The sequence below is a fragment of the Pararge aegeria genome, chromosome 7, assembly GCF_905163445.1.
Source record: "Pararge aegeria chromosome 7, ilParAegt1.1, whole genome shotgun sequence".
In the NCBI taxonomy this organism is placed as follows: Eukaryota; Metazoa; Arthropoda; class Insecta; order Lepidoptera; family Nymphalidae; genus Pararge; species Pararge aegeria.
The window spans coordinates 17,822,368-17,847,893 of record NC_053186.1 but is presented as its reverse complement, the minus strand read 5'-3'; the positions used below and the strand labels follow the sequence as shown (position 1 = coordinate 17,847,893).

The window sequence follows — 25,526 nt, the reverse complement described above, 5'->3', positions numbered from 1 at the left end:
ATTATACATCCACTTTTCAACATGTTGAAACAGAGTTAGTACTATATAACAACAAACACAAAAATCGAGTCAAATCACTATGTTTAAATTAATGTCCAAAATAGAAGAGCCATAGTTAACGTAATAGTAAACAATATATATCAAACTTAAACGAGCGCACAGTCAACTTTACAAGATGAGGAACGAAAAACTGCGCAGTGCGCGCGGGGACGCTTCAGTCATGTGCCGTTTGGTCAGATACATCAACTCAGACTCTTTATTTAGAACCCATTTTGAGAACCAAGCTCATTCTTTGCAGTAAAGATTACTACACAAAATTTATTTTCGATATTCAGTAAAAAAAATTGTTACAGCTCTAGTACAAAAAAAAAAAGACTTCGAACGTAACTGTTTTCGGAACGTTTCGCAACAATTATAAATTGCATGCTACTATAAAGTAAGCGCAAAAAGATATATATATATATTATATATATATATATATATATATATATATATTATATATATATAGCGCGATATATTCTTTCATATAATTTAACGTCCCAAAAAAATTTACGTATTTTTAAAAACACCGTATGTAATTGATTTTTATTTTATTGTTTCTTTCAGTTTCGTTCCAAGTTACATTCTATGGTCTTGCACAAATGTCAAAACGGGCCTATTAAATTTTTACGACTATAATCTTAAGTTGAATGGTTTTGGATGCTTCAATATTAATCATGCACACGGTTTCTGTATGTTCTTTATTCTGTGCATTCTGCTCTACATTTTGTATCCATAACAATTTAGCTGGAAAGTAGATAAAGGATACGATCATGCAATGGTAAAGAAGGACATAGGCAACAAACAAACAGACAAAATTTCTAATATTAGTATGTAGTAAGTAACGCAAAAAAATCTCTGTTATATAATCGCAAGTACTATTTCTGCGATTGTCTATTCCTTCAGTAAAAATTGGTTGTGCGTTTAGACATAAGTAGATTTTACGAATTACGTGACTTTAATTTCAAAATTATACTTAAAAGAAACTATACAGAACTTTGAGGAAACTTTTTATTATACATTTTTTACAAGTTTTAATTTTTTACATGAAATCATTGTTGAACTTCCTTTTCTTATTGCGTTTGCCGATTTTATTTTTATTAATCTTCTGCTTAGGTTGCTTTATTCTCTCACGGGCAGCCATCTTTAATCTTTGGGATCTCTTGTTCACTTTCTTCTCCTGTTTGACATTTTGTCTATGGATATCCGCTTGGGCTTTTAGTTTATGGTTACTTCGCATTTTGTGTTGACTACCCTCTTTGGCTGATAAACCAGCATATTCTACGTCATCCATTGGCCTTCTAACAAACTTTCCAACGTTAGTTTCAGCGTTATAGTTATTTTTCTTACCAAATCTATTTTGCTGTTTGCTCTTTCTTAACTCATATTGTTCGTTGTTCTGGTTCCCAAATCGATTTTGTCTATTGCTGGTGTTCTCTTTTTTATTCTTGTCGAATCGTCCCTTTTTCATATAACTCTCGTCGGGCGCTGAATTATGTTTTCTCTTTCTGTTCTTACGTGTGTTTTCTTGTTCTTTATCTTGGTTTGCTAATGGATTGTTTGCTATTGACTTCTCTAATCTCTTCTTTCTTGCGTTCAAAGCTGTTCTGTCTTCAATTGAGAACGATACGATGGGTCTCTGGAATATAGAATTAGATTATTTAAAAAAAAATTGTAACGAGCGAGCGAGGGAGCAATTTGATGTGGCAACGATGTTCAAGGGTAAGTCTCATAAAAAAACGAATGGTGATTGTACATATTACGTGTAGACTATAGCGTTCTTTGTCCGCGTTTATTACTTTTTATTTTACAAATCCTGTGGGAATCATTTGTTTCCCTGGGATAAAAAGTAGCCTACGTTACTCTCCGTCCTTATCACCTTACCTTTATACCAAAAACCAAGTTGATTGGATGCTAAGTTAGAGCGTATTAAAAGTACAAACAAACATTTTTTGCTGCCTTGTTAATTTAATTAGGAGGTCCCTGGTTCGATTCCTGGCAGGGTCAATTTGGTAATTTATTTTTCTGAATGTTTTCTGGTCTGGTCTGGTGGGTGTCTGGCTGGTTGCCACCCTACAAATAAAGACGTGTTAGACAGGTTAGCCCGCTACCATCTAAGACTGCATCATTACCTACCACCAGGTGAGATTGCAGTCAAGGGCTAACTTGTCATCATAATCATCAAATCAACCGATTGACGGCCACTGCTGGACGGCTTACTTGTAGAGAAATAAAAAAAAACAACTTTGGAAATTAATAATTCAGTGTTAATAAAATTGGAAAGATCATTCCAAAACTTTCTAGCCATTTGTATAGTTTATTCTAATAATTGTTTTGTTGTACTTACATTATTTTTGTCGAATACATCAGGATTGTTGTTCAGTTTCCGCAAACACGCGAGCGCATCTTCATGGCGAGTGAACATCACGAACCCGTAGCCTTTGGACCTAGGTTATAGTATTACATATATGAGCGGCGTGCATAGAGGGTATGCACAGGGTATGCAGATGATATAAAATTAAGAAAAACCCCAGTACGAGCTAGAAATACTCTTACAATGCCTATCTTTAAGTATTTTAGAACTCTTATCGGAGATTTTCTTTACTTTATATAACTTGCATACCCATTACATACCCTTTATGCACGTCACTGCATATCTGATTAAGGTTCGATCTGCCATGAGTGACGACACAACTGCATTTAAACATGGAAGGTCTAAACTACTACTAGCAGAGCTTTTTGAAAGCTCGTCCGGGGAAATACCAAAGCCTTGCTTATTTCTGTCGCCAGGCAGCACTGCGAAGTATTCTCTGCATGTAGCAGTTTCACCTTTTATCCGTTACACACGCACGCACGCACGCATGCACGCAAGCACGTACGCACGCACGCATGCACGCACGCACGCACACACAATTATAATGAATTTAAAAATGTTTAACTGCTCACGGCTGTTTCCCGTCTCGGCCCATGGGCGCCCTGAGATCGCGCATGACTCGGCACTCGGTGACGACAGCGGGGGAGCCCACAGTGCGGACGCACACGCGGCGGAGCGCGTTGTCGTCGTAATTGGGGGGCAGGTTCGACACCACGATCCGGTAGCGGGATACGAATCTGCATAGATAATCAAAATTATAATTTAAAAAAAAGCTTAATTCGTACTGTTATATCCCTAAGATACATACATATTGATTGGCGATTTTACAAATCAAAGTCAAAAATTAAATGAAGCATTCGACTCCGCTTTCATCTCAAGAGAACAAGAGAGAAAAATTAATGTTAAAATGTAAAAAGTAAATTGTTGATATTAGTAAAGAGCAATTGCTGAGTTTCTTGTCGGCTTCTTCTCGGTAGAATTTGCATTCCGAACCGGTGGTAGAGTCACTACACACAGACTGGCTTGACTTTCAAAAGTGCTTATATTAGGCATACTTGAAATAAATGATTTTGTTTTTTTTTTGATGATAGAAAAGTCAACTTGTGAGGATACTACTGCACATTCCTCTTAAATAACATTCAACACATTGACCAACATTCGTCGTGCTGGCAATGTTTCTTAAAAAGGAAGACTTATTTCGATAACCATTCAGTCGTTCTGGTATAAGTCGAATTGCTGCCCGTATACGGACCTGGTGTCTGCCTGCCGACTGGCTCAACAATAAGCTTACCTCCTGAGCACTTATTGTCAAAACACCGTATATAAGTCCAAGTCAAGAACAGCCGTAAAGTGGTTTAAGTATATAAAGTCGGAGTCAATAATTGGAGAAAATTTATAAAATAAAAAGTAGCCTCTGTTACTCTCCGTCCTTCAAACTAATTCTACGCCAAAAATTAAGTGAATTGCTTGCTTAGTTAGGGCGTGAAGGAAGACTTTATATATTTTATCACACTTTCATATATTTTATAATATTAATAATAATAATGGCGCCATCTATCGGATACTTACTAAATTAAGTCAACTAACTACCTCACATTGCCATCTGTTAGAATCTTATCGAACTAACAGATAATTATGACTCTTTGTCAGATATTTTATAAATTGAGATATTAACTATCCTCTATTAAGTAGGAACAAATAAACTTTAAAAAAAAGTTAAAATCGGTTCAGTAGTTTTACAAAAATTTTACAAACATCGTGACACTAAAATATATATTATAGATAAATAAACGATTTCTAGTCTTTGATTTGTGTTATTTTATCTGTACCAAGTGCCAGAGTCTAAAAAAACGTTTAAAAGATGCAGTTTCATCGTAAGAGTTAATTTTATTTAATGTGAATCAACGAACACAACGTAGCGATAAGAGTAAGATTTGTGTTTATATCTTCTGTTTTAATGTGTGCATCTTCATTGCTATGCAAACATTAAAATATTTTATTCATTTGTCAGAAATGTCTAATGAGGACCTTTATAGAAGGGACAGTCTAGACGTGAGGGTACCATACATGTCACTTGTCAAAATCGTGTGTGAAAAGGCAAGCAACTCACCTGTTCAAGTTCTTCAACATCTGCGTCTTGCTTCGCTCGAGTGTCAGGCGCTTGGACATATCTGACGCGGACACGCCCACGGCTGCCTTCGTACCCGCCACGATCACTAAACAACAAATTATATTTGCTCAAACAAGCTTGGAAATTTTCTTCTTCGAGATATATCGGAATTTTTCTACTGGCCACATGCGAGCATCTAAAACTGTATGAAATCCATATCTATCGTGGTTTAGCGGCCAAATAAATTCCATAGTAAACTCATGTCTTTTGTGTAATTTAAAAATGGAACGATGTTTAACTCCGAAACATGGCAACTAAGGTAAATTTTAAGAGGTTTCATTTGAATTTCGAAGAGCTGTTCATTGAAAAAAAATTATATTGTTGATTGTAATAGAGATTTTGTTATCTATATTTTTCCACTCTTAACTGTGACAATTAAAAAACATTACAGAAAATAAGAAGTTGGAATGTTTACAAAAAAAAAAAAAAACTTTTTAAAGGGTTTTTATTTTTAAAAAATTATTTCGAATATCATCACAAATTATTTTCTGCTTGCAACCTACCCTCGTTATTACGTTCATTTCTTGATGTGGAACTTGGAAGATCAGTCTTCTGACAGGGGGAGGGGCAATTATAGTACTCTTTAAAGAAGGCTCCAGCCATTAACGTCTACAGTAATTTAATTTACCCAAATAAATATATTTTTTTTTTTTAAAGTAGTGCAAAAACAAACTGACCTCCCTCCTTAACCAGGTACAGGTTGCGGTTGTCCTTGGGCTGTTTCTTGTCACCCTTCTGCAGGTTTTCTCTCTTGAGGGCCGGTTTCACGATTAGCACCTGACCTTCAAGCCGCAACTGCTCTGCTGGCAGCGCTAGAAAGCTTTCTGCGTCGTCCTTATTCTGCAGAGCACGTGTCAGATTCAATAAAGATTTTTGATTTAAGACTTCTAATGCATCGGGTACGACCGTCAATTTTAATGGCGAAGCACAGCGTTTTTTTTAAATTGAAATTTACTAACGTCGATTTATTACTAAAGATTTATTTTTTGTTATATCATATTATTTCATTTAACGAACCACCGTTTTATGCATATTTTCTAATCAACAATTGTTTCCAATCTGCCAAGCGTCCTGTGATAGTTAAAAGAGAATTTTCTTTACTCAAGATTGGATTTGACAAAAAATGAAACGAGCGAGCTAAAGAGAAACCAGAAGCGGCACCTCTGCAAACAGTCTTATAGTAAAAAAAAGAAGCTGCATATATAAGAAGGAAATTGCCAAATATGTCGTTGCTTCCATGGCCTGAATCCAAGGCCGTGGGTTCAATACCCACAACTGGAAAAAAATTGCGTGATGAACATGAATGTTTTTCAGAGTCTGAATGTTTATCTATATATTATAAGAATTCATATATATTGTATATAATTCCTAAAAAAAAATTCATTAGTTATCTAAGTAGTAAGTACCCATTACATAAGCTACGCTTACTTTGGGGCTAGATGGCGACGTGTGTATTGCCCTAATATATTTATTTATTTACTATTTCCCAATGATTGGTACAAAGTTTTTTTTTGTTACTTTTTTTTTTTTTTTTTTTTTTATTAACGATAGGCTAGCGTTTGACGACAATCATGCCCGTTAGAAAGCAATGATGAGGTCTAGGTTGGAGCACGCTTGCCTAGAAAAAGCCTATTCACTCTAGCCTTGAAGGTACTTAAATTATACGTGGCAGGAAACACAGTTACCGGGAGGGCGTTCCACATCTTAGCGGCACGTATCAGAAACGTGGATAAAAAACGTTTCGTGCGTGTTGATGGGATATCAACCACATAAGGATGCCACCGCTCTCGGTGTCTCGCTGTTCTGTGGTAAAACGGGGAAGGGGGAACAAGATTGTGAAGTTCCTGAGCACACTCACCGAAGTATATCCGGTAAAAAACCGATAAACAGGCAACATTGCGTCGGTGCTGGAGACTTTATAATAGGAGAGAGATGTAGAGCCTCCAAGTGTACCTTGGAGGGTCTATACGGGTTAACAGGCTATGGCAATTATCACCAAGTTAGTGATACTAACCCCTGACCATGGCTTTACGTGCTTTTCAACGTGAATAGCGCCAGTTTATTGAAGGGATAGAAAATCTAGTACTAGGCACTCGGAAACTTACCACGAACTTAACGAATCCGGAGCCTTTGGAGTGTTCAGTCAGTTTGTCCATACATATGAGCGCGTATTTGACGGGGCCAGTTTTCTCCGCAAACGCCTGCAATTGTTCGTTGTGCACGCTGAACGGTATGTTCGTCAGGAAAATGGTGCAACCGTCTTCTGCGTCGTTCAGTTTTATCCTGGGGAAATTATTCAATTAAACAAATCTCGTCAAAAAATATATATTACGTATATTTATTTAAATTATATATGTATTTGTATCTTTACATTTTGGTATTTATGTATATCTATCAACACTCTTGGCACTATCCCGTTCTCTTGCTGTAAGTCCTATCTACAAAGGTTGCCTGTAAGAGATTGCTTGCAGCAATAAGGCCGCCTTTGCATGTCTACATTGTGTACTGTATATTCCTTACTGTTTCTTTTCCTGTATGTTATACGTGCAATAAAGTGTTTCTTCTTCTTCTTCTCGTCCTATGCAAGGTGTAAACATAATGTCTTAGGATGCATAAGTATATTACACAAAGAATCACCCTGTAAAAATATCAAACCAAAAGAAACATGTTTATTCTTCCGTACAAACGAATTCTAAACATTCTTAGTGTTTACATACGACAACAATATTGAAGGTAAAAGATCGACACGCACATAGTACCTACGCTACCCGACGCGTACTTAATAAAGTGACAGGAGTCACATGATTTTAATTTTGCATGTCATATTAGGACTGTATCTGACTTCTTTCAGTAAAAACTATGGCAGTGGTTTACTCAAAAATTATTAGGTTTTCGGTTTCACAGATTAGTCTCAGAGACAGTACATAATGGTCGTCTAAATGCTGTGAATTATTATTTCGGTTTTCCTTTACATGTTGTATAAATTTCGGGGCAGAGGAGGAGGCGATTTTGGATTTTATATTTTCTGAATTTTCCACCCTACCGACAAAAACGTGTCGCTAAGCGATTTAGCGTTCCAACAGGTTAGCCCGTTACTATCTTAGACTGCATCATCACTTACCATCTGATGAGATTGCAATCAAGGGCTAGTAAACAAAGACATGCCGATACTTGAAATCCTGTCTTAGCTCCAAGTTGGTTGATTAATGCAGCACTAAGTTAGTCTCACAGAGCGATAAGTCGTAAGTGGCTACAAATAGTAACAACGAATTCCTAAATATAAGTAATACTGGAATTTCCATTATAAAATTAATAGCCCTGCTGAGTTTATTGCTTATTCTTAGACCAGAGCTAATTTGGAACCCTCATTGTTTTTGTTTTAAATTAATTAGTTATCACCATAACTACATATTACCATAATCTCACTGCAATGGATAAATTTGTATCAAAGCATCAGTGCCATGTATTAAAAAAGTAAACTTAAATAAAGAAAATTTTTGAAAGAAAATATCGTTACATATAACCTTACTAGCGTACCCAGCCCGCTTCGCCGGGCTAGATATTGCTTTATTTTATTTAAACAATAAACTTACATCATTAAATTTTTAATTTAAGTCTCATAATATATTAAATCATTTATTTCTCTCCGTATTCATCCTCTTCTATTCTCTTCTCTTCTCGAGCGGGTGAAGATCATTATCTATACCCATGTACACCCAACAATAGAATATCATCATAGTAAATAAAAGCTGTATTTGGCAGTTTTACAGTTCAAAAATAGGAGTGCTCCGATCGTCACCAAACTTTACAGGATTACTCGCCAGGTCAATTCAGAGATTCCCTGAAAGTTTCATTGGAAACGGTCCAGCCATTTCGGAGGCTATACGGAACATACCCACACACTTTCTCTTTTATATATATAGATTATTAGGAAGTTAAGATTTCATAATCGCGCGTGACAACGTATTTAGCAAAAGTAGTATAACAGACTGTACCGTTGAAAATCTGGCTGTGTGCTTGTGACACTCTTTCCATCATCATCGTCTTTATCATCATCGGCAGGCTCATCGTCTTCATCCTCGTCATCACTTTCATCACCATCGCTATCTCCTTTATCATCATCCTCTGATTTCACATTTTCATCCTCTGAATCAGCGTCTTCTTCAGAACTGTCTCCAGATTCACCTAAAACGATAATTGTGGTTTTGTTTTTGTTTATATGCTAACATCTTTAACATTTTTTTAATGGTTTCTAAATTTTATAGCAATATTAGTTACTTGACTTGGAACTCATGTGTCTTGAGTCTCTTTGAGCTGATGATGAATTAATCTAAGATGATGCGGTGCTGATCTGGAAGGGCTTTCAACTAAACATCAACCCTTTGTTTATGTGGGACATCTAGGCTAAATTACTTAAGAGATTTGCTTACTAGACCAAACCTCAGCCAATAAAAATGTTACATACCACTGAAAATGATTCACGTACATATTGTCAATGTAAATCTTTTATGTAGCAAGAATTAATACGATCATATTTTTTTATTTATATTAAAAGGAAGCAAACGAGCAAGTGGGCCGCCGCTAGCACAAAACTTACTCTTGATTTCATCCTTGACCTCGTCCGTGGATACATTCATTGGAGTATCGTCGTCACTGTCTGACTCCTCCTTTTTGATACTATCTTCCATCTCCATCTGTTGGTTTACTACGTGCCGCATGTATTGATTCTTAGGAACTGCCCAATCTACTGATATGGGTCGACCTAAGGACAGAAAAGATTTTTATATAAATTATTCCTTGTTTTTTTTTTGGTTTATGCATTCAGACTATCTAGCTATAAGCAGAATTGGTGCGTTGTCCAGATTTATTTGAATTAGCTCCATTAAGCATATCTTCACAAATGGTCGCCTTAGGTTGCCTGAGCTAACATACAAGTACTTTTCATTATTCACGTTTTCTTAAAGGCATAGTATGTTCAGATAATTTAGTAATAGACAGTTATGTTCTAGTACTACCCATGCTCTGTAGTGGGCTGTTAATGGTACTCTAAATAACAAATGTGTCAATGTTTAATTTGCTCACTGAGACAGAGGTAACGAAAATGTTTGTGTGATGAGCATGAATGTTTTTCAGTGTCTGGGCCTTTATATGTATTTTCTAAGTATTTATGTATATCTATATATATAAAAGAGAAAGTGTGAGGGTATTTTCCGTATAGGCTCCGAAACGGCGGGACCGATTTCAATGAAACTTTCAGGGATTCTCCGGATTGACCTGGCAAGTAATCCTGTAAATTTCCTGGATTGATCGGAGCACTCCTATTTTTGAACTGTCAAATTCAGCTTTTATTTACTATGATTGGGTACTCTATTGTTGGGTGTACATGGGTGTAGATAATGATCTTCATCCGCTCAGGAAGAGAATAGAAGAGAATGCATATGGAGAGAAATAAATGATTTAATATATTATGAGACTTAAATTAAAAATTTAATAATGTAAGTTTATTGTTTAAATAAAATAAAGCAAAATCAAGCCCGGCGAAGCGGGCTGGGTACACTAGTAATTCATAAAAAAAAAATATTCATCAGGCATCTTAGTACCCATCTACGCTAACTTTGGGGCTAGATGGTGATGTGTGTATTGTTGTAGTATACTTATTTATATTTATATATTTATTTCATTTTCAATTTCCAAATTGTATGACAATAATGACAGTTCTTTTACAGAAAATATTAAAGCTTAAAATTTTTGGTGCTGCTTAGTTAAGCTTGCTAGACTAGTGTAGACTAGAGAATAAGCCAATAATTGTTTTTTTTCTCTTTATTGTACAACTTTAGAACAGCTTAAGAAAGGTCCTTCTTAAGGCTACTTCATTCGGAAATATTACAATATTTACCTATAAACGGTTTCATGTTAGTATTAGCCAGTGCCTCTCTAGCCATTTGCACATTCTTGAATAACACAAAACCACATCCAACCATTTTCCCATCAGGCTTCTTCAGTAGACTGACCTCTTGTACAGTGCCGTATGGCTCAAAATGCTGTTTCAAACTTTCTTCAGTGGCTTTGAATGAAATGTTACGGATTATGAGGCGAGCTCTTCTGTTTAATCTTATCTGATTTTTCTCTTCCTTTGTTTCCTCCTTGTTTTCTGTTTCATCTTCATCTAAATACAAAAAAAAATATGCTGAAACGTTGCAGTACAACAATGGAGTATGGAAATCTCTCATATGTACTAGATGATGATATTCTATCATTTGAGAGAGTAACAGTCAACTGAGAGTGGGAGAAAATGATGTATAGAATATTTTGTAAAGAAAAAGCCAACTTTTATACAGGTCTTGTATTACTCCCTTATTATGTATCTATGTCTAATAAGTCCATTATTTGATATAAATAGATAGCTTTTGATGATTTATCAGTTAGCCTTTGATTGGGCTAGACACTATACTTCAAAGATCTAATTTAGTAACGGAGTTGAGTAGCAAGGTTGTAGAGAAACCTTACATATTGAAACAAACACTTCTTTGAATAAATCTTGTAGTAAAAATTTAAAAAAAAAATCAAAATTTCTTGATTCATGTAGGCCTATCACAGGCACTTATGAAGCGTTCATACATATTTGTTTACATAATTGTAACGGGATGGTGATAACTTCGTTCGCCAACTTAAATCTAAAGCTACGGTGGTTCCAAACGCGCCCTGGTCTAAGAAGAGCCCACAACAAACTTAGCCAGGTAAATCTTCCAGTAATTTTATATTAATGTTATGTTAACCACTCTTTGTCACATAATTTAGTGTGTCTATTTAGTATTTGGAAAATTATAGTAATAAAAGAAAAAAAGAGTTTTTAATCAATCAAACCTTTAATCTCTGGTTTAGAATCCTCATTTGATGCATCATAATTGAAATATCTTGTCTTTTGTCCATTTTTAATTGCTTCTTCATTGTATTTGTGTTTGGGAACTGCCCAGGAAACAAATATAGGTCTGCCTGTAAATAAAAATGATAAATATACAATAATATTCAGTGTATAATAATATACAATAATATTCAGTGTATAATAATATACACTGCTATGATACATCACTGTTCCTTACTACAAATAAACATAAGTGACGTTTGACAGCAACAATTGCAAGATTTGCGCCTATTGCAAGAAACATAATCCCCCTGCAAGACCTCTATTCTAAAACACCACTTGCAGGTCAGCTTTAGGCTGGTGCTCAGTAACATGCTGTCTTTATCAAATGTGCCAAGCATCAACATCCATGTCAGAACACAACCTTATTTCTTTACCTGCTATCTACCTAACTTGCTGTTTAAGACTTAACATTTAAGAGTAAATTGCATAACTAACACTCTCAGAAATTATGTGATAGAAAAGTCTAAGAGTAATGCTATCTACATTGGAAATACTGTGAAAAGGACAGCACTACTTTTGGTCCCAAAATATTAGTATAGTTTCAGAGGTTTTTCTACAACAGGATAGGCACAAATACCTACCTAAAAATGGTTTCTTGTTAGTTCCATTCAGTGCCTTTTGAGCCATAGGAACTTGCGTGTAATGAACAAACGCGGAGCCTACAAGTTTTCCGTCCGGTTTCTTTAGTAAATTTATCTCTTCAACTTTGCCATACTGAGAAAAATGCTCTTTGAGACTGTCTTCCGTGGCTTTGAATGACACATTTTTGATGATCAATCTGGCATTTTTATTTACGCCTTCTTTATATTTTGTATTTGATTCCGTGTCTACGTGCTCCTCTTCAGACATTTTAATTTATATTTACGGACACACAACACACAAAATAACCAAACTTCCAAACACGTGTTTTAAATAAGTGTAAATATTTTCTAACTGCAGTACAACCGACAAATTGGTTAATTAAGCGCAACTTGATTTTGAAAACTAATTGTGGATCTTTAAATGAAATAAAATTTTAAAAACTCTGCTCGTAGCTCGCATTTTGACCAAAACAAATTTATTGATTTAGAAATGTCACCGTCAAAGTGACATTTGTGATACAATTATTCGTTCGGTAATTCCGTCAGTTCTACAAATCATTTTATTCAAATTAAAAATTAATTTTTATTTTATGTCTTGAAAATTCAGATAAATGTAAATTTATGCACTACTGCTAAAATCTACCAACAATATTATAGATTACTCTACAAAAAGCGGTTTTTCATTCAATCCATATAGTAGAATGAACACCCATGGTACAACCCTAATGGTATTACAGCTGATTGTCAAATTTGACATAAAAACCAAAATAATTAATCGGGCTCAAAATTATTCAATTTAAATTTTAAACATGAATACGCGTAATTTATTTCGTGTTTTAAGTAGGCCAGTGCTTATAAATAGTATGTCTAAAAGACATAAAGGATACAAAGTCGTAAAGCGTCCCGATCCGAATACATTAAAAATGCCTAACCTAGCGGACGCGCCGAGTATTATGACGATAATTAAAGAGAAATTACGCCTCAACGGGCCCTTAACTGTTGCTGAATATATGCACATAGTTATTACCAATCCCACAGAAGGTTCCTAATGTTATTTAATTTAGTAGTTTGTCATTAGGGCTTAAGAAAACAGCTTTTGGTGAAGTTTCGCCTAACAAAATTCAAAAATTGAAAATTGATAATTCATTTATTTCAAGTAGGCTCAATATAAGCACTTCTGTAACGTCAAGTCTGTCTGTGTGTAGTGACTCTACCACCGGTTCGGAAGGCAGATTCTACAGAGAAGAAGCCAGCAAGAAACTCAGCAGTTGCTCTTTTCCAATATCTATAATTTACATTTTACATTTTAAATTTTTCTATCTTGTGAGAGATTAAAGCGGAGCCGGATGCTTCCAAGCAACCTTGTCATTAAGAAATTCATCAATTGTATAACCTCGCTGTAATAAATGTGTTTTAACACATTCTTTAAACTTATGCATTGGTAGGTCCAAAATTACCTTAGGAATCATAATATTATAAAAGCGTAAGCTAGTCTTCAGTTCCAGCGTGAGCCAAATTTATAATTCCAGTATACAAACCGATTAGCTGTCCAGTTATTCTTTTACTAGATCTCTATGTTAAGGTTTATTTTATCCAGTTTTTAGGTACAACACACAATCAACATTAAGCTTAATTTCGTAAGAAATGCAAAGTAAAGCTGCATTCTATCCCAATACAGGGCAATGTCAATGTGAACTCTATGACTTGGGATTAATTTACACTTTTTCTCTGTACCACAAGAACAACTTAAGCTAGCAATATTAACACAAGATCAGACTAGGATAACTATAGGACTACACCCTATATTCTTCTATGTTAAGAAATACTAGGCCTGTGCCTAGTAGTGGGATGTTTAATAGGTTGATAACAGTGGTGTGCACTCCATACATGCACAAAAGCACTGCACACCCCAAACATTGATATATAACTCGAATAGGAAGAGAGTTTGTGCTGTTTTATGCAATTTTTCTGGTCATACACCACACCCTGGGAAGAAACCCAATGCACGCCAGTGGCTGATAATAATAAGTGTTAATCCTTGAACCCCTGAATCAAACTTGCTGATATTTAGCATAGCTTGCATTCAAGTGATACATACAAGCTATTTCTAACAATGTTAAAAGTGCATGCTTTTTTGTATTCTTAGGTTACTACGAGAAAAAAGATGTTATAGGTGTAACTGGTGACTTCATAACCTCACCTGAAGTCAGCCAGTTGTTTGGAGAAATGTTAGCTGTATGGTTTTATGCTGAAACACAGAAGATGTGTCTGGGGAAACCTTTGCAGATAGTTGAGTTGGGCCCAGGAAAAGCCACTCTTTTAATAGATATCTTGAGGGTAAGTATAGATTTGAACTCTAGTCCACTAAGAGTCGCTCATTTAATTACACTTAATTTTGAATGCAATATGTCCAAGATATTCAAGACTGGAAAAAATTCAATTGGGTACGCTTCTGTAATTTCCTTCTATTGGATATTCTCACTTTTTATTGAGGTTTCAGGTGCTAAACCGATACGGCTATAAAGCAGCAGATGTCAGCCTCCACCTTGTAGAGATATCATCAACAATGCAGATGGTACAAGCAAACAGACTTTGCGTTTCTCATAGTGAAATGGATTTGGAAAGCCCCCATAATCGTGAGGTAAAGAGAAATAATTATAAGAACAACTGTGCTTTTATCAATGGCCTAGGGATAATGCAGTCTATTTATAAATGGATCACCAATCCGCACTGGGCCATCGTGGTGGACTATGGCCTAAACCCTTTCTCATTGTGAGAGGAGACATGCATTGTAGTGGGCCGATATTTGGTTGATGTGATGAGACAAAATAACTATTCTACTACTTCTGTATAAACATGGTTAAGTTAATTTGTTCATCTACAGAACAGCTAGATAAAGAATGTAAATACATTTTCTTATTATGTCAATATCTCTTTGTCTTTCGCTCGTAAAAAATAGTTTTTGTCACTTCATGGTGAAGTAACTTATTAGTTCTTAAAAGTGCTTTTCTTTTCATATGTAACAGATTTAAAACAAGAGTAAATAGGCCAACTATTGGACTTAGATTAACTACTTTAAAAAGAAGAAGAAGAAGAAACACTTTATTGCATGTAAACATACATATAGGAAAAGAAACATTAATGAAACAGTAAACAATGTAGACATGCAAAGGCGGCCTTATTGCTGCAAGCAATCTCTTACAGGCAACCTTTGTAGAAAGGACTTAGAGCAAGGGAACAAGATAGTGCCAAGAGTGTTGTAATATATACATAAATACCAAATTGTATCGATAATTAAAATAAATATACGTAATATATAAGTATAAAATATACATAAATATATAAATATATGATATACTTAATATATAATAGATAGATAAGTAGATTTTAATACAAAAAAGTTAACGGTTTGTGCTCAATTAAATTAACACCATTGTTTTATGTTCTAGGCTTATTCTTCTCTTTTCTATAATCATGTTTTAGGGTGAAACAGTGAGTGGTATAAAAGTGTACTGGTATAATGATTTGAAGAAAGTACCAAATAATTTCTCTTGGTACATTGCCCATGAATTTTTTGATGTTTTACCTATTCATAAATTTGAAGTAAGTATAACATATATACGAGTATGTTACGGGTAATGCAAAAAGATGTAGTAAACCTAGGTTTACACGGTTTTGGGTAAAGTCCTAAAAATAAGTAAAATAAATTTTAATTCGGATTTTACCCATACTCACCTAGGTCTACCCAACTCTGGTTGAGTAGGTTAGGTTATTACATTATTATTTTGACATTACCCAAAAACCTTGGGTAATGTCAAACTAAGTAAACCTGGGTAAACCTAAGTTTATTCCAACTTACAACCTTACCCGTAACATATATATTTTTGAGTTTTTAATGTTCGTTTCATATTCTAACAGCTTTATTTTTTTTTGTAGAAAACAGAAAAAGGATGGCGTGAAATCCTCATTGACCTTGATGAGAACGACAAATTACGTTACAGAATATCGGCTAATGAAACTCAGTCAACCAGAGTCCTTGTAAGGCCGCCTTTAGACAAGGGGGACAGGGTAGCACTTGAGATAAGTCCTAGAAGTCTCGGTATTGCAAAGCAACTTGCTAATAGAGTTGATCAATTCGGTGGTTTAGCGTTAATCGCTGATTACGGACACGCCGGTGAAAAGGGGGATACTTTTAGGGTAATTTCCTCACCTTTATAAGTATTATTTCAGAACCTATTTTAGATCTCAGATACGGGTTTAAACTCGTCTTTCAATGAAACTTTGTTCCAGAGTTTATATCCTAAAGCAGTTAAAACAAATCATATCCAATTTTATAGGCATTTCACAAGCACAAAATAGCGGATCCGCTAGAAAGTCCTGGAACTGCAGATCTAACGGCAGACGTAGATTTTAGCCAACTGCGAATAGCTGCGTCAGTGGCACCTGGAGATGAGAACTATGCGTTAGTGGTTGGGCCAGTCACCCAGATGGACTTTTTAGAGCGACTGCACGCTAATGCTAGACTACAAGTAAGATATTGTTAAGTTAAAATAATTAATTTTTAATTTAAATGACCTTGGCACTCCCATACCTCGTAGTAAACATTGATTGATCCAGAACCGTTACGTCAAACAATTCCGCGTAAGTGAATTTTTGAAAAAAATACCGAAAATATTAACTTTAAAACTGGTACATTGGTTCAAGGGATACCAATTGGTCCTAAAAAATGGTTCATTCTAAAGAGGAGTAGTTTTTTTTGGAACGTAGTTCCCTAACGTGTTTTGCAGTAGGAGTTTACTGATATAAATCGTCACGTAAAGAAAGAGCGTTATGCCCCCTTGCAGCGAGTCGTTCGGTTCCATCCGGCATTTTCCGGTTTTCATATTCGCTAAGCGCTGGCTGCTTTACTTGTTTACATCATATGCTAGTTAAACGTGACTTTTTCCGGCAGAGTAGAGTACAGAATAATATTGTTCCTGATGAAATTGATGGTCTGCAAAATTACTTAGTAAAAGAGGACGTGTTATTGGTCATTGTTAGTTACGCGTTATGGGAATATCAACGGCATTCAGTGGCAAGCACTGGCTACCCTGTGTTGTTACAGAACTCATAAAGGTGGAAGATGTTTATATTTTATGACATCGTTCTGCTTTATTTCTACCCTGGTCAAAAATACCAATTTTTAGACCGGCTTAACATTCTATGCATTAATGAAACAGTACATATAAAATTCAAATAATTCAAAATTCAAAATGGGGCTAAGACCAGGCCAGTATTAATTTAAGTCTGTTGCACGCATCATAAGCGAAGCGTTGAGATGGGTATTACTGTCAGTTTACGCACACCGAGTGATTCTCCCACTTAAAATGTCACTTTTTTTATTCTTTATTGCTATTATAAGTGAATATAAATAGAAAAATGTTGAGAAAAAATACTATCTTTAACACTCATGATATTTTTAAATCACTTTTATTATTTAAACTAATTAAAAATTGTTTAAAAATGTTTGACGTCCGTGGACGTTGGACGTCCGTGTGTCTGTATGTGCGGATCCCATATCCTGTGGTCACGATAAGGCGCGAAATACTTCACTTATCATGTGTTACCATTTTCACTACTAATGTTATTTGAGGAAAGGACATCGCTATTTTTAGAACTGAGAATTTAGTTTCAGAAGCTTGTTGTGAACCACAGAATTGGCAACACTGTTTAAAAGTAAATTTTGATTATGTCAATCGCTACCGGATCTCACCGATCTCACCGCTATTGACAAGATTGAAAGTCAAGTATTGGATAAAAGCAGGCGGGCGTTACTTTGCGGAAATCCATGATATATTATGAAAATTTAGCTTAATTTGCTATACTCCGCGAAAAATAGGAGAATTTTTATGGTGTAATTTATAAGATAGGATCGCGGACACGCCACACAGTGGCGTTATGTCTCTATAAAAGTGGTGGTCTTTTATTATGTTATTTATTAATGTTATTTTTTTAATATCATATCAATATTGTACCCCGATGTACATCTTCCAAATGACTGCCTTTATCAACTTTCGATGGTAGTTTCTGCGACTACCATTGTTTGTCACGGGTAACGGGGAATCAGGATTCGATTCCGGAGAGGGAGCCTGAGAAACTGCTACCACATCCAAGGAAGGCAGCAGGCGCGCAAATTACCCACTCCCGGCACGGGGAGGTAGGGGTAGGTAGTGACGAAAAATAACGATACGGGACTCTTACGAGGCCTCGTAATCGGAATGAGTACACTTTAAATATTTTAACGAGGTACAATTTGAGGGCAAGTCTGGTGCCAGTGGTTGATTATTTACACACTCTATACTTTTATAATTATCCTATACAAGTACAAGTACAAGTACAAATACAAATACAATTAAGCTTAATTTTCATAAGAAAGTCAAGTGTTACACATATAAGTAACATGTCGAAAAATCGGCGCTGACTGGTGAAACCTCAGGGTTAACCTGTATTTTAAAGAAATTGATTAAGGCAACTATAGCCGGTATCCATTTTTGTGATATATTACTAAAATTATATTAACTGATAAACTTAGAACTTAAGAATTGTGTTATATTAAAATTAATTGTTCTAGGTGTTAGTGGATAACGCCAATACGGAAAATGATAAAGAAAAAATTAAGTCTGCATATGATATGCTAGTAAACCCAAAGAAAATGGGTGAAAGATTCAAATTTATGGCCTTCTATCCTTCCGGAATGGCGCGAATTTTAGAAAAATACCCTCCACTAGGGTTTTCAGCACCCTAGATATTTACTTATATGGTATTATCATTGAGTTGAATAATATAACTCAATGGGTACCTATTGTTTGAAGTATGTAGAATAGGTAAAAAAAACTGTTAATGTGTAAATAAATTAATTGCTTTGAAACGAAGATAAATGTTTTTTATTCATTTTTATACAGAACTCGACATAGTTGAAGGACTTTCATTATTTGTTCTAATTTCGAAGAATGTATACATTGTTTTATACATAGGTCATAAGATACGACGAAATAGGCTAACACAGCCGCAATTTTAGTTTGTACCTATTTTTTTATATTTTGTGATCCTTCTGATTTGACTTATCTTTTTAAAGAAAACTATAAGCGTGAAATACGATTTTTACAATCGCGCTTTATACTTTCACTCCCTTATGCCGACCTTTAGTTCTATACCTGTCCTGAACTGGAAAATAATAATTATGTAGTAGAATGAGGTTACTTTATTCTCATTTCTCAGTGAATGGAGGGCTATACAGTCTCAAATGAGCTAGAACCCAGAAAGAGAATTAAAAAAAATATTTCTAATCTAGTAGGCCTGTGGTCAAAAATCGTAAATATCGAAAGACCGATAAATAAGAATTGTTAAGTATTCAAAAAATAACATTTCATTATAGGTCTAGGTATTTTAAATACAAATTTTATTAATATTTGTTTTCCTCATTTTATAGTAAAATTTAATTTATGGCACAGATAAATAATATGCTTTTCACGCGATATTTTTGGACAATTTTCACGCTGCGATGAAATGTCATAATCATATAATTTCAGTGGATTTGTGCCAGAGAAATCTAGCAGATGTGAAAAATTGTGATGTTCACGGTGTACAAAACTAATGATATTAAATAAGTTGAGTGCTAATTTAAGTGTTCTTCAAACAGTTGGTGGAGCACACGTACTTGGAGCACAAAGACTTGAAGTTGGATGATTTAACAATTTCGTTAGGTGAGGTTGAATTTTCTTTTGTTGCGATAATTTCGTCGCAATTCACTGATACGAAACCGTAATAAAGTATCGTGTCGAAATTTAATGTGGAAACAGTAGTTTCCTAATGTTTTCACGTAAATTTAGGTCCCGATTACGAGATTATTCTTTATTCATAATAGAATGGGTTTCCTGTAATTTGCACCAACTACACTTACAAATTTTCAGCTTTCTAGCATAAGTATCTATAATCAATACATTAATAACAATATTAATCTCTTATTAGGTTCTTATGTGCACCGCTATTTTTTCAAAGGGCTTGAACACTATCATAAGTAAAATAAAACAACTTTATGTCAATTTTGTTTTGATTTTTTCTCTCTGTGCCAAATTTAATTTCAGATATATTATGTAAAATGTGAAAAACAGAACATGTCCAAGTAGAGCTTTGCAGTCATCATAATAAGGAAATCATACCAAAAACTGTATTAGTAAATTGAAAATAAAGATTTTAAGGTTAACATTTTTTTTTGTTTAACTGCTTCTTTTGTTTATTATTGGCTGATATGGTATCCATAATAAAATGTTATGCATTATTGTAAAATTGGGCATTAGTTGTCTTATTATCATTATATTTGTTTATTTCAAATTTGCCAGTCACTGGTACATACAGGCCCTGGAAACATTTAGTCTGTCTGTTTATATTTACTTTACCATGGAGGATTTGTGTACTTACATAAAGTCTATTATGCTATAATATACCATGTAACTAAAATGGTTAAGTACCAATATTTTGGAACCTGGAAGTTTAAACTGTTTTGGTTATAATACTTATTTGTATTGATGCCACCTCCATATCCATACTAAAATATTCAAAACACTTTACCTGTCTTAATTAATATTCGGCCATTTGTAACTTGACAAAGAGGACATTGTAAAGTATTATATATTTTTAATGAATCTTCTAAAATTATACAAAAGAATATTTCACCTTTTTGTGTGAAATGAAATTGGCAAGTTTTATTACAATTTGATTTAAGATATTCTATTATAATGAATTTGAATTAAAATGAATTGCCAAAATATATATATATTATCCTTTAGAAGTATATTGACTAAAACCTACAGAATTCTACAGTTTTGATGAAGTACTACTGAGTAAGTAGATGATAAGTAGTAGATATTGGCTCAAAAAATTGGATAAACTATCAAAATTCAAAAATCCAAAACTAATTTATTTCAAGTAGGCCTAATATAAGAACTTTTGAAACGTCAAGCTATGCTTTAAAGCTACGCAGTTTTTAATGTCCAAAAGACTAGTTCTTCTCACTTATTAGATAACTATTTTCGGGCCGGCTGGGGAATCAAACCTAGGATCACAAAGCTACGTGCCAATCAAACTAAACATTAGATCAACAAGCTGTTAGGTCTGTTGATTCGTGCTTTAGTCTACCTTTCAGAGTTACCCAATTACAATTACAAAAACATTTACAATTGATTCATTACTTTGATGGACACAGTTTTAATACTTCTTTTTCTTAGAGGAGAGCATTACCCTGTTGTGGTCCGGTAATTATACTTAAAATTGTAATATAGATTTGACATATGTCCCGTATTACTAAGTGTCCAGTTTATTTTGACAAAATATGACTGACCAAAAAAAAAATGTATAGTTAATAAATTATATAAACTGTAATCACTTATAGATGCAAGCTATGTGTGTATACATATATGGTGTAGTGAAAAGCTGCATGTATTGTTTTGGGCATCAGAGGAGAAAACACCTGTAATATATTTATTGTATCTTAAAATGATTTAAAAATTTATCTCATTTACTATTATTATTGAGTTGATTGACGATTGACTTGCAATCATACATAATGTGAAAGAATAACAAAATTTTCAGTTTTTCAACAATGTCTAGTTTCACATTAGTTCACTTTATGGCATCTGAAGTATAGAGCTATTTGAAAAAACTTTGAATTTGACCAAAGCACAAACATTGTCATCATCATTCAACCAGTGGACATCCAATGCTGGACATATGTCTTTTGTAGTCCTATGTCCAGCAAAATTGACCATAATGGGCTGTTTGTTTCCAGTATCTTGCTTGATGTCTCGCTTGATACGTGTCTTCCGCGTCCGCGTTTTCCGGTGCGGGTTCGCTATTCCAGCACGTTGGTACACCTAACATTGTCATAAAATTATATTCATAAGACGTAAATAAATCGCGTGAGAAAATACGCGTGCAGGCGCTTACGTCATAACTCATAGCAATACCTATGTCCCATTTGCAGACGTGAGTTGACAACAGAAGTGAGTCACAAGAGCTATGCTAACTACTATAGATAATATTATTAACAAATGCCTCATAGGTTAGCATGCGCGATTACGCGGGGGTGGAATTCTGGTTCTGGTCTGGTTCTCAGTTACTAAGGCTAGTTAGAAAATAAGGTTGTCCACTTCCGAGCCTTGAAGAGTCTTTTGAGCCGTCGCGCATCATATCGGTCCTAGTTGTTTAAATTGGACATACATTATACCCTGGATTTACAAATAGACTGCTTTTTTTGCGGCAAAAAGTACGATTCACGCAGGATTCTTGAAAAACCAAAAAACCGCGCACGATGCCATAGGCTAGTCATGTTGTTGGCATGTAACCTGCATTGGTGCAATGTTCGAGATTAAAATTATATCCCCCGATTATATACCCTGACAGGGGATATAATTAACGTGTCCACATGCTAAAGCACGTGAACATAGAATGGGAGAAGTTCACACCTGTCTGTCTGTCCACCTTCCACTTGGGAACCCATAGTCCATCGCAACTTCAGCTTTCCGACCAGCTGAGCTATGTCGGTAACTCTAGTTCTTCTAGGGATCTCCCTACTTCTGATTTGATCACGTAGATACTCTCCACATAGCTCTTTTCATCGCCCGCTGAGTAAGTGTTCCATATTTCCACCTGTCCGATGAATTTCCCAGTGGCTTAAAAAACAACTGGGGTAAAAGCTAGGGACTACTACTAAACTATATGTTTTGTAGTGTGTACCGCTCTCTGGCGAAACACTAGGTCACATATGTTTACGAGAAGCTAACTTAACCTTAGCACGCATCTGTTTATAAAAAAAACAGCTTCGTACTTGTTGTGTTTAGAACTTAGCACGTCTTTCCACCAGCTATAACTCTTAGTACATATACCCTCTGAAAATATAGCTTTTTATGAGCGAAATAATCTAAAAATTGTTCCGCTACATAGAAACATTCCAAAAATATAATCTTTGTTATAAGAGATGTTGTACTCCGCGAAGAATTTTGTTTCATCTGCACGATAAATGTAGAGATGGAATGCGCACAGACAACATATACGTCCGCCCCCCGGAAGTGGAAGTCGCTAAAGGAGTTTCAATATCTTCCGGTCTCGACTGCGGCCGGTATAAATAAGGAAACCCACCTGGTATCTAAAGTGACCTCGCCTTTAATGCGGTTTTTAACCGACTTTCAAATAAGTAAGTCAATTTAAAAAAACCATGAGACCAATGTATATATATAAATCTTAGTTTGCTATTATCCGCTACAATCTGTTAGGTGCAATTTATACTTTTTAAATCTATATACAATACACACCAAACAGATCTTTACAAAATGTTTATGTACACTATACGCACGCCGGAGCATTTCAGGTGATGTTGACTTTGTAAATGAACTAACTGTTGCCCGGGACTTCGTGCACGTTCGTTTTTGTTTTTAAAGCCTATTTTAAATTGTTTAGGAATACAAAATGAAAGGAATGAGTGAAACAAATATATAATACCAAATAAAAAGAACCGTATTGTATACATATTATATACCTAAACAAAACGGTTACCTATAAAGTTCTTACATTTTTAAAACGATAATTTCTTCATTAAATATCCGATTGGAATGAATTCAATGATAGAACCCATTTATTCTTCTTCTTCTTCTTCTGCTTGCGGCTCAGGTTCGTCTGATCCCTGGTGTCACGTCGACCGGCTACGATCTATTGTGACGCCGCTGTCTAGATCTCCCAGCAAGCGTTGGTCGCCTTCAGGAAAAGCAGCACTTTCCTTGCTCGAAGAAATTTAGCATCCTCTGGTTGCATTATGTGTTTCCCCAAAAGAGTGCTGCATCAGCGCGGGGCAGGAACAGATCAAATGCAGCGGCGTCTCCGCAGCCTCCTTACAGAGTCTACATAGAACTGTGTCCTGCAGCTTTAGGTTGAACATGTGTCTATTAAGCCCACAGTGCCCCGTAAGCGCTCGCACTAGTATGCATAGGTTTTTTCTGTTGAGTGCTAATGCCTCAGACCACCCACCATTTATTTCAGTAAGTATTAATACTGCGATATTAATGTTACCAAGTTTTTTTTCCTAACTTACGACCTAATTAAATTTTAGAACACAAAAGCTGCTATTGCGAATGAACTATAATAGATGCCTATATTTCCTCGCGGACTTTTTACACGCTTTATATTAGCTTCACTTGTATGTTTGTTTGTAACCGACTTCTTTGGGCGCGATTTTGACCCACTTTAAACGGTTAGATTTCTTTCAAACTTTGTAGACATATCGAGGACCGATGACAATACACTAATCTGAAAAGATTATTCCAATTTTCACTATAAAAAATAAGATTTTTTACTAATTACTACAGCGCCATCTAGACCCAAATGTAAAAAACCTATGGCGATCGCGTACCTAACAAATTCCACAGAAAACATTAAGCTACTAGATGGTAGAGGGCTTTAGCTATTACTTTTTAATGGCCTGTTTTAAATAATAATTAGAACTTGCATTTCGAGAGACGGGCACACTGAATAAAAAAAAAAATATTTTATCTCTTTAATGGTGGATGGGTTACCGATTAATTTTGCTCTAATAAAAATAATAGATCAAGAAAAATTAAAAAAAATCGCTATTATGAATAAACTAAAAGAAAGAAATTAGTTTAGTTTTTTATACCAAGCGTGTTTTTTTAGTTTGTTTGAACTATTTAATTTTTAGGTAATAATGAGTACTTCAACTCACTACATGAGTTGAAGTACTCATTATTACCCACCCACATTATATACCCACAGATTTTCTAAGTATCATCAATAGTTTTCTCAGCGCACGCCAAGTAATGAATTTTTTAGGCAAAATTTTGCTACTTTGGGTTACATTATTGCAAATTTTCTTAGGTAACTCCAATTTTTTCGAAAATAAATTATACTAGTTACTAAGTGGTAGCTTAGCTTTCTTTTGGCTAAGAAATGGTTAAAATAGGTTGAGCATTTTCAGTACAAACAAACAAACAAATATTTCCACTTTATAACTAATATAATATAGATGGTATAGATTTATTTGATTTTTACTCTTTATTTTCGCGGATTCTTCTTTACTGCCGGCATGCCTAAAGTTATCGCGTGACGCGTCCCTCGCGGGGTTCAAAACAGTTTGATCAGACTTTTATTTTTATAACTTGATTGTTGCAGTGCGCTCTGGAGCGAGCTGACCGGAGATGAGCTCGCCACCACCCATGCAGCTGGAGGTGGAGGTCGGGGACGAATCCATGGAAGTGGACACAGGGGACATGATACCGGCTGTCAGGTATACCATCTTCTCGTGCTCCATTAGTCAAGGTTACACGCCATCCCGTCTTATGACTACCCGTCGTAATTGTTGCCGGATGATATTTAATTAGATAGTAGTTCATTAAG

General features: G+C 35.1%; 3 protein-coding genes across 4 annotated transcripts in view; 2 read left to right on the top strand and 1 right to left on the bottom strand.

Moving 5' to 3' along the window:
* Nucleotides 1-1,032: 1,032 nt before the first annotated feature.
* LOC120625193 (RNA-binding protein 28) lies at nucleotides 1,033-12,572 on the bottom strand. The gene is made up of 11 exons (XM_039892177.1): nucleotides 12,090-12,572; nucleotides 11,448-11,576; nucleotides 10,480-10,749; nucleotides 9,181-9,345; nucleotides 8,579-8,768; nucleotides 6,689-6,866; nucleotides 5,261-5,423; nucleotides 4,524-4,629; nucleotides 2,986-3,150; nucleotides 2,387-2,486; nucleotides 1,033-1,678 (listed from the first exon to the last, which is right to left on the bottom strand). The coding sequence occupies exons 1-11, from the start codon at nucleotides 12,355-12,357 to the stop codon at nucleotides 1,082-1,084; spliced, it is 2,331 nt and encodes a 776-aa protein (XP_039748111.1). The 5' UTR covers nucleotides 12,358-12,572; the 3' UTR covers nucleotides 1,033-1,081.
* Nucleotides 12,573-12,843: 271 nt separating this feature from the next.
* Nucleotides 12,844-19,000, top strand: LOC120625154 (protein arginine methyltransferase NDUFAF7 homolog, mitochondrial). Its single transcript, XM_039892121.1, has 7 exons — nucleotides 12,844-13,130; nucleotides 14,236-14,426; nucleotides 14,590-14,730; nucleotides 15,573-15,692; nucleotides 16,026-16,286; nucleotides 16,427-16,618; nucleotides 18,700-19,000. The coding sequence occupies exons 1-7, from the start codon at nucleotides 12,899-12,901 to the stop codon at nucleotides 18,871-18,873; spliced, it is 1,311 nt and encodes a 436-aa protein (XP_039748055.1). The 5' UTR covers nucleotides 12,844-12,898; the 3' UTR covers nucleotides 18,874-19,000.
* Nucleotides 19,001-19,623: 623 nt separating this feature from the next.
* LOC120625153 (E3 ubiquitin-protein ligase UBR1) overlaps nucleotides 19,624-25,526 on the top strand; it is a 54,607-nt gene continuing 48,704 nt past the window's right edge. For both annotated transcript variants that reach the window (XM_039892120.1, XM_039892119.1), the window contains exons 1-2: nucleotides 19,624-19,831; nucleotides 25,302-25,416. In XM_039892120.1, coding sequence (XP_039748054.1) covers nucleotides 25,328-25,416 — 89 coding nt within the window. In that variant the 5' untranslated portion in view covers nucleotides 19,624-19,831; nucleotides 25,302-25,327. The remainder of the gene's footprint in view (nucleotides 19,832-25,301; nucleotides 25,417-25,526) is intronic.

What these genes read in the sequence shown, in the direction of transcription:
- LOC120625154 (XM_039892121.1), top strand. Translation starts at nt 12,899, where the DNA reads ATGAATACGCGTAATTTATTTCGTGTTTTAAGTAGGCCAGTGCTTATA. An exon ending in TTTTAATAGATATCTTGAGG is followed by an intron (nt 14,427 to 14,589) that starts GTAAGTATAGAT and finishes TTGAGGTTTCAG; the next exon opens with GTGCTAAACCGATACGGCTA. An exon ending in AAAGCCCCCATAATCGTGAG is followed by an intron (nt 14,731 to 15,572) that starts GTAAAGAGAAAT and finishes ATCATGTTTTAG; the next exon opens with GGTGAAACAGTGAGTGGTAT.
- LOC120625193 (XM_039892177.1), bottom strand. Translation starts at nt 12,357, where the DNA reads ATGTCTGAAGAGGAGCACGTAGACACGGAATCAAATACAAAATATAAA. An exon ending in CCGGATTCGTTAAGTTCGTG is followed by an intron (nt 5,424 to 6,688) that starts GTAAGTTTCCGA and finishes CGTGCTCTGCAG; the next exon opens with AATAAGGACGACGCAGAAAG. An exon ending in GTACCTGGTTAAGGAGGGAG is followed by an intron (nt 4,630 to 5,260) that starts GTCAGTTTGTTT and finishes TTTGTTGTTTAG; the next exon opens with TGATCGTGGCGGGTACGAAG.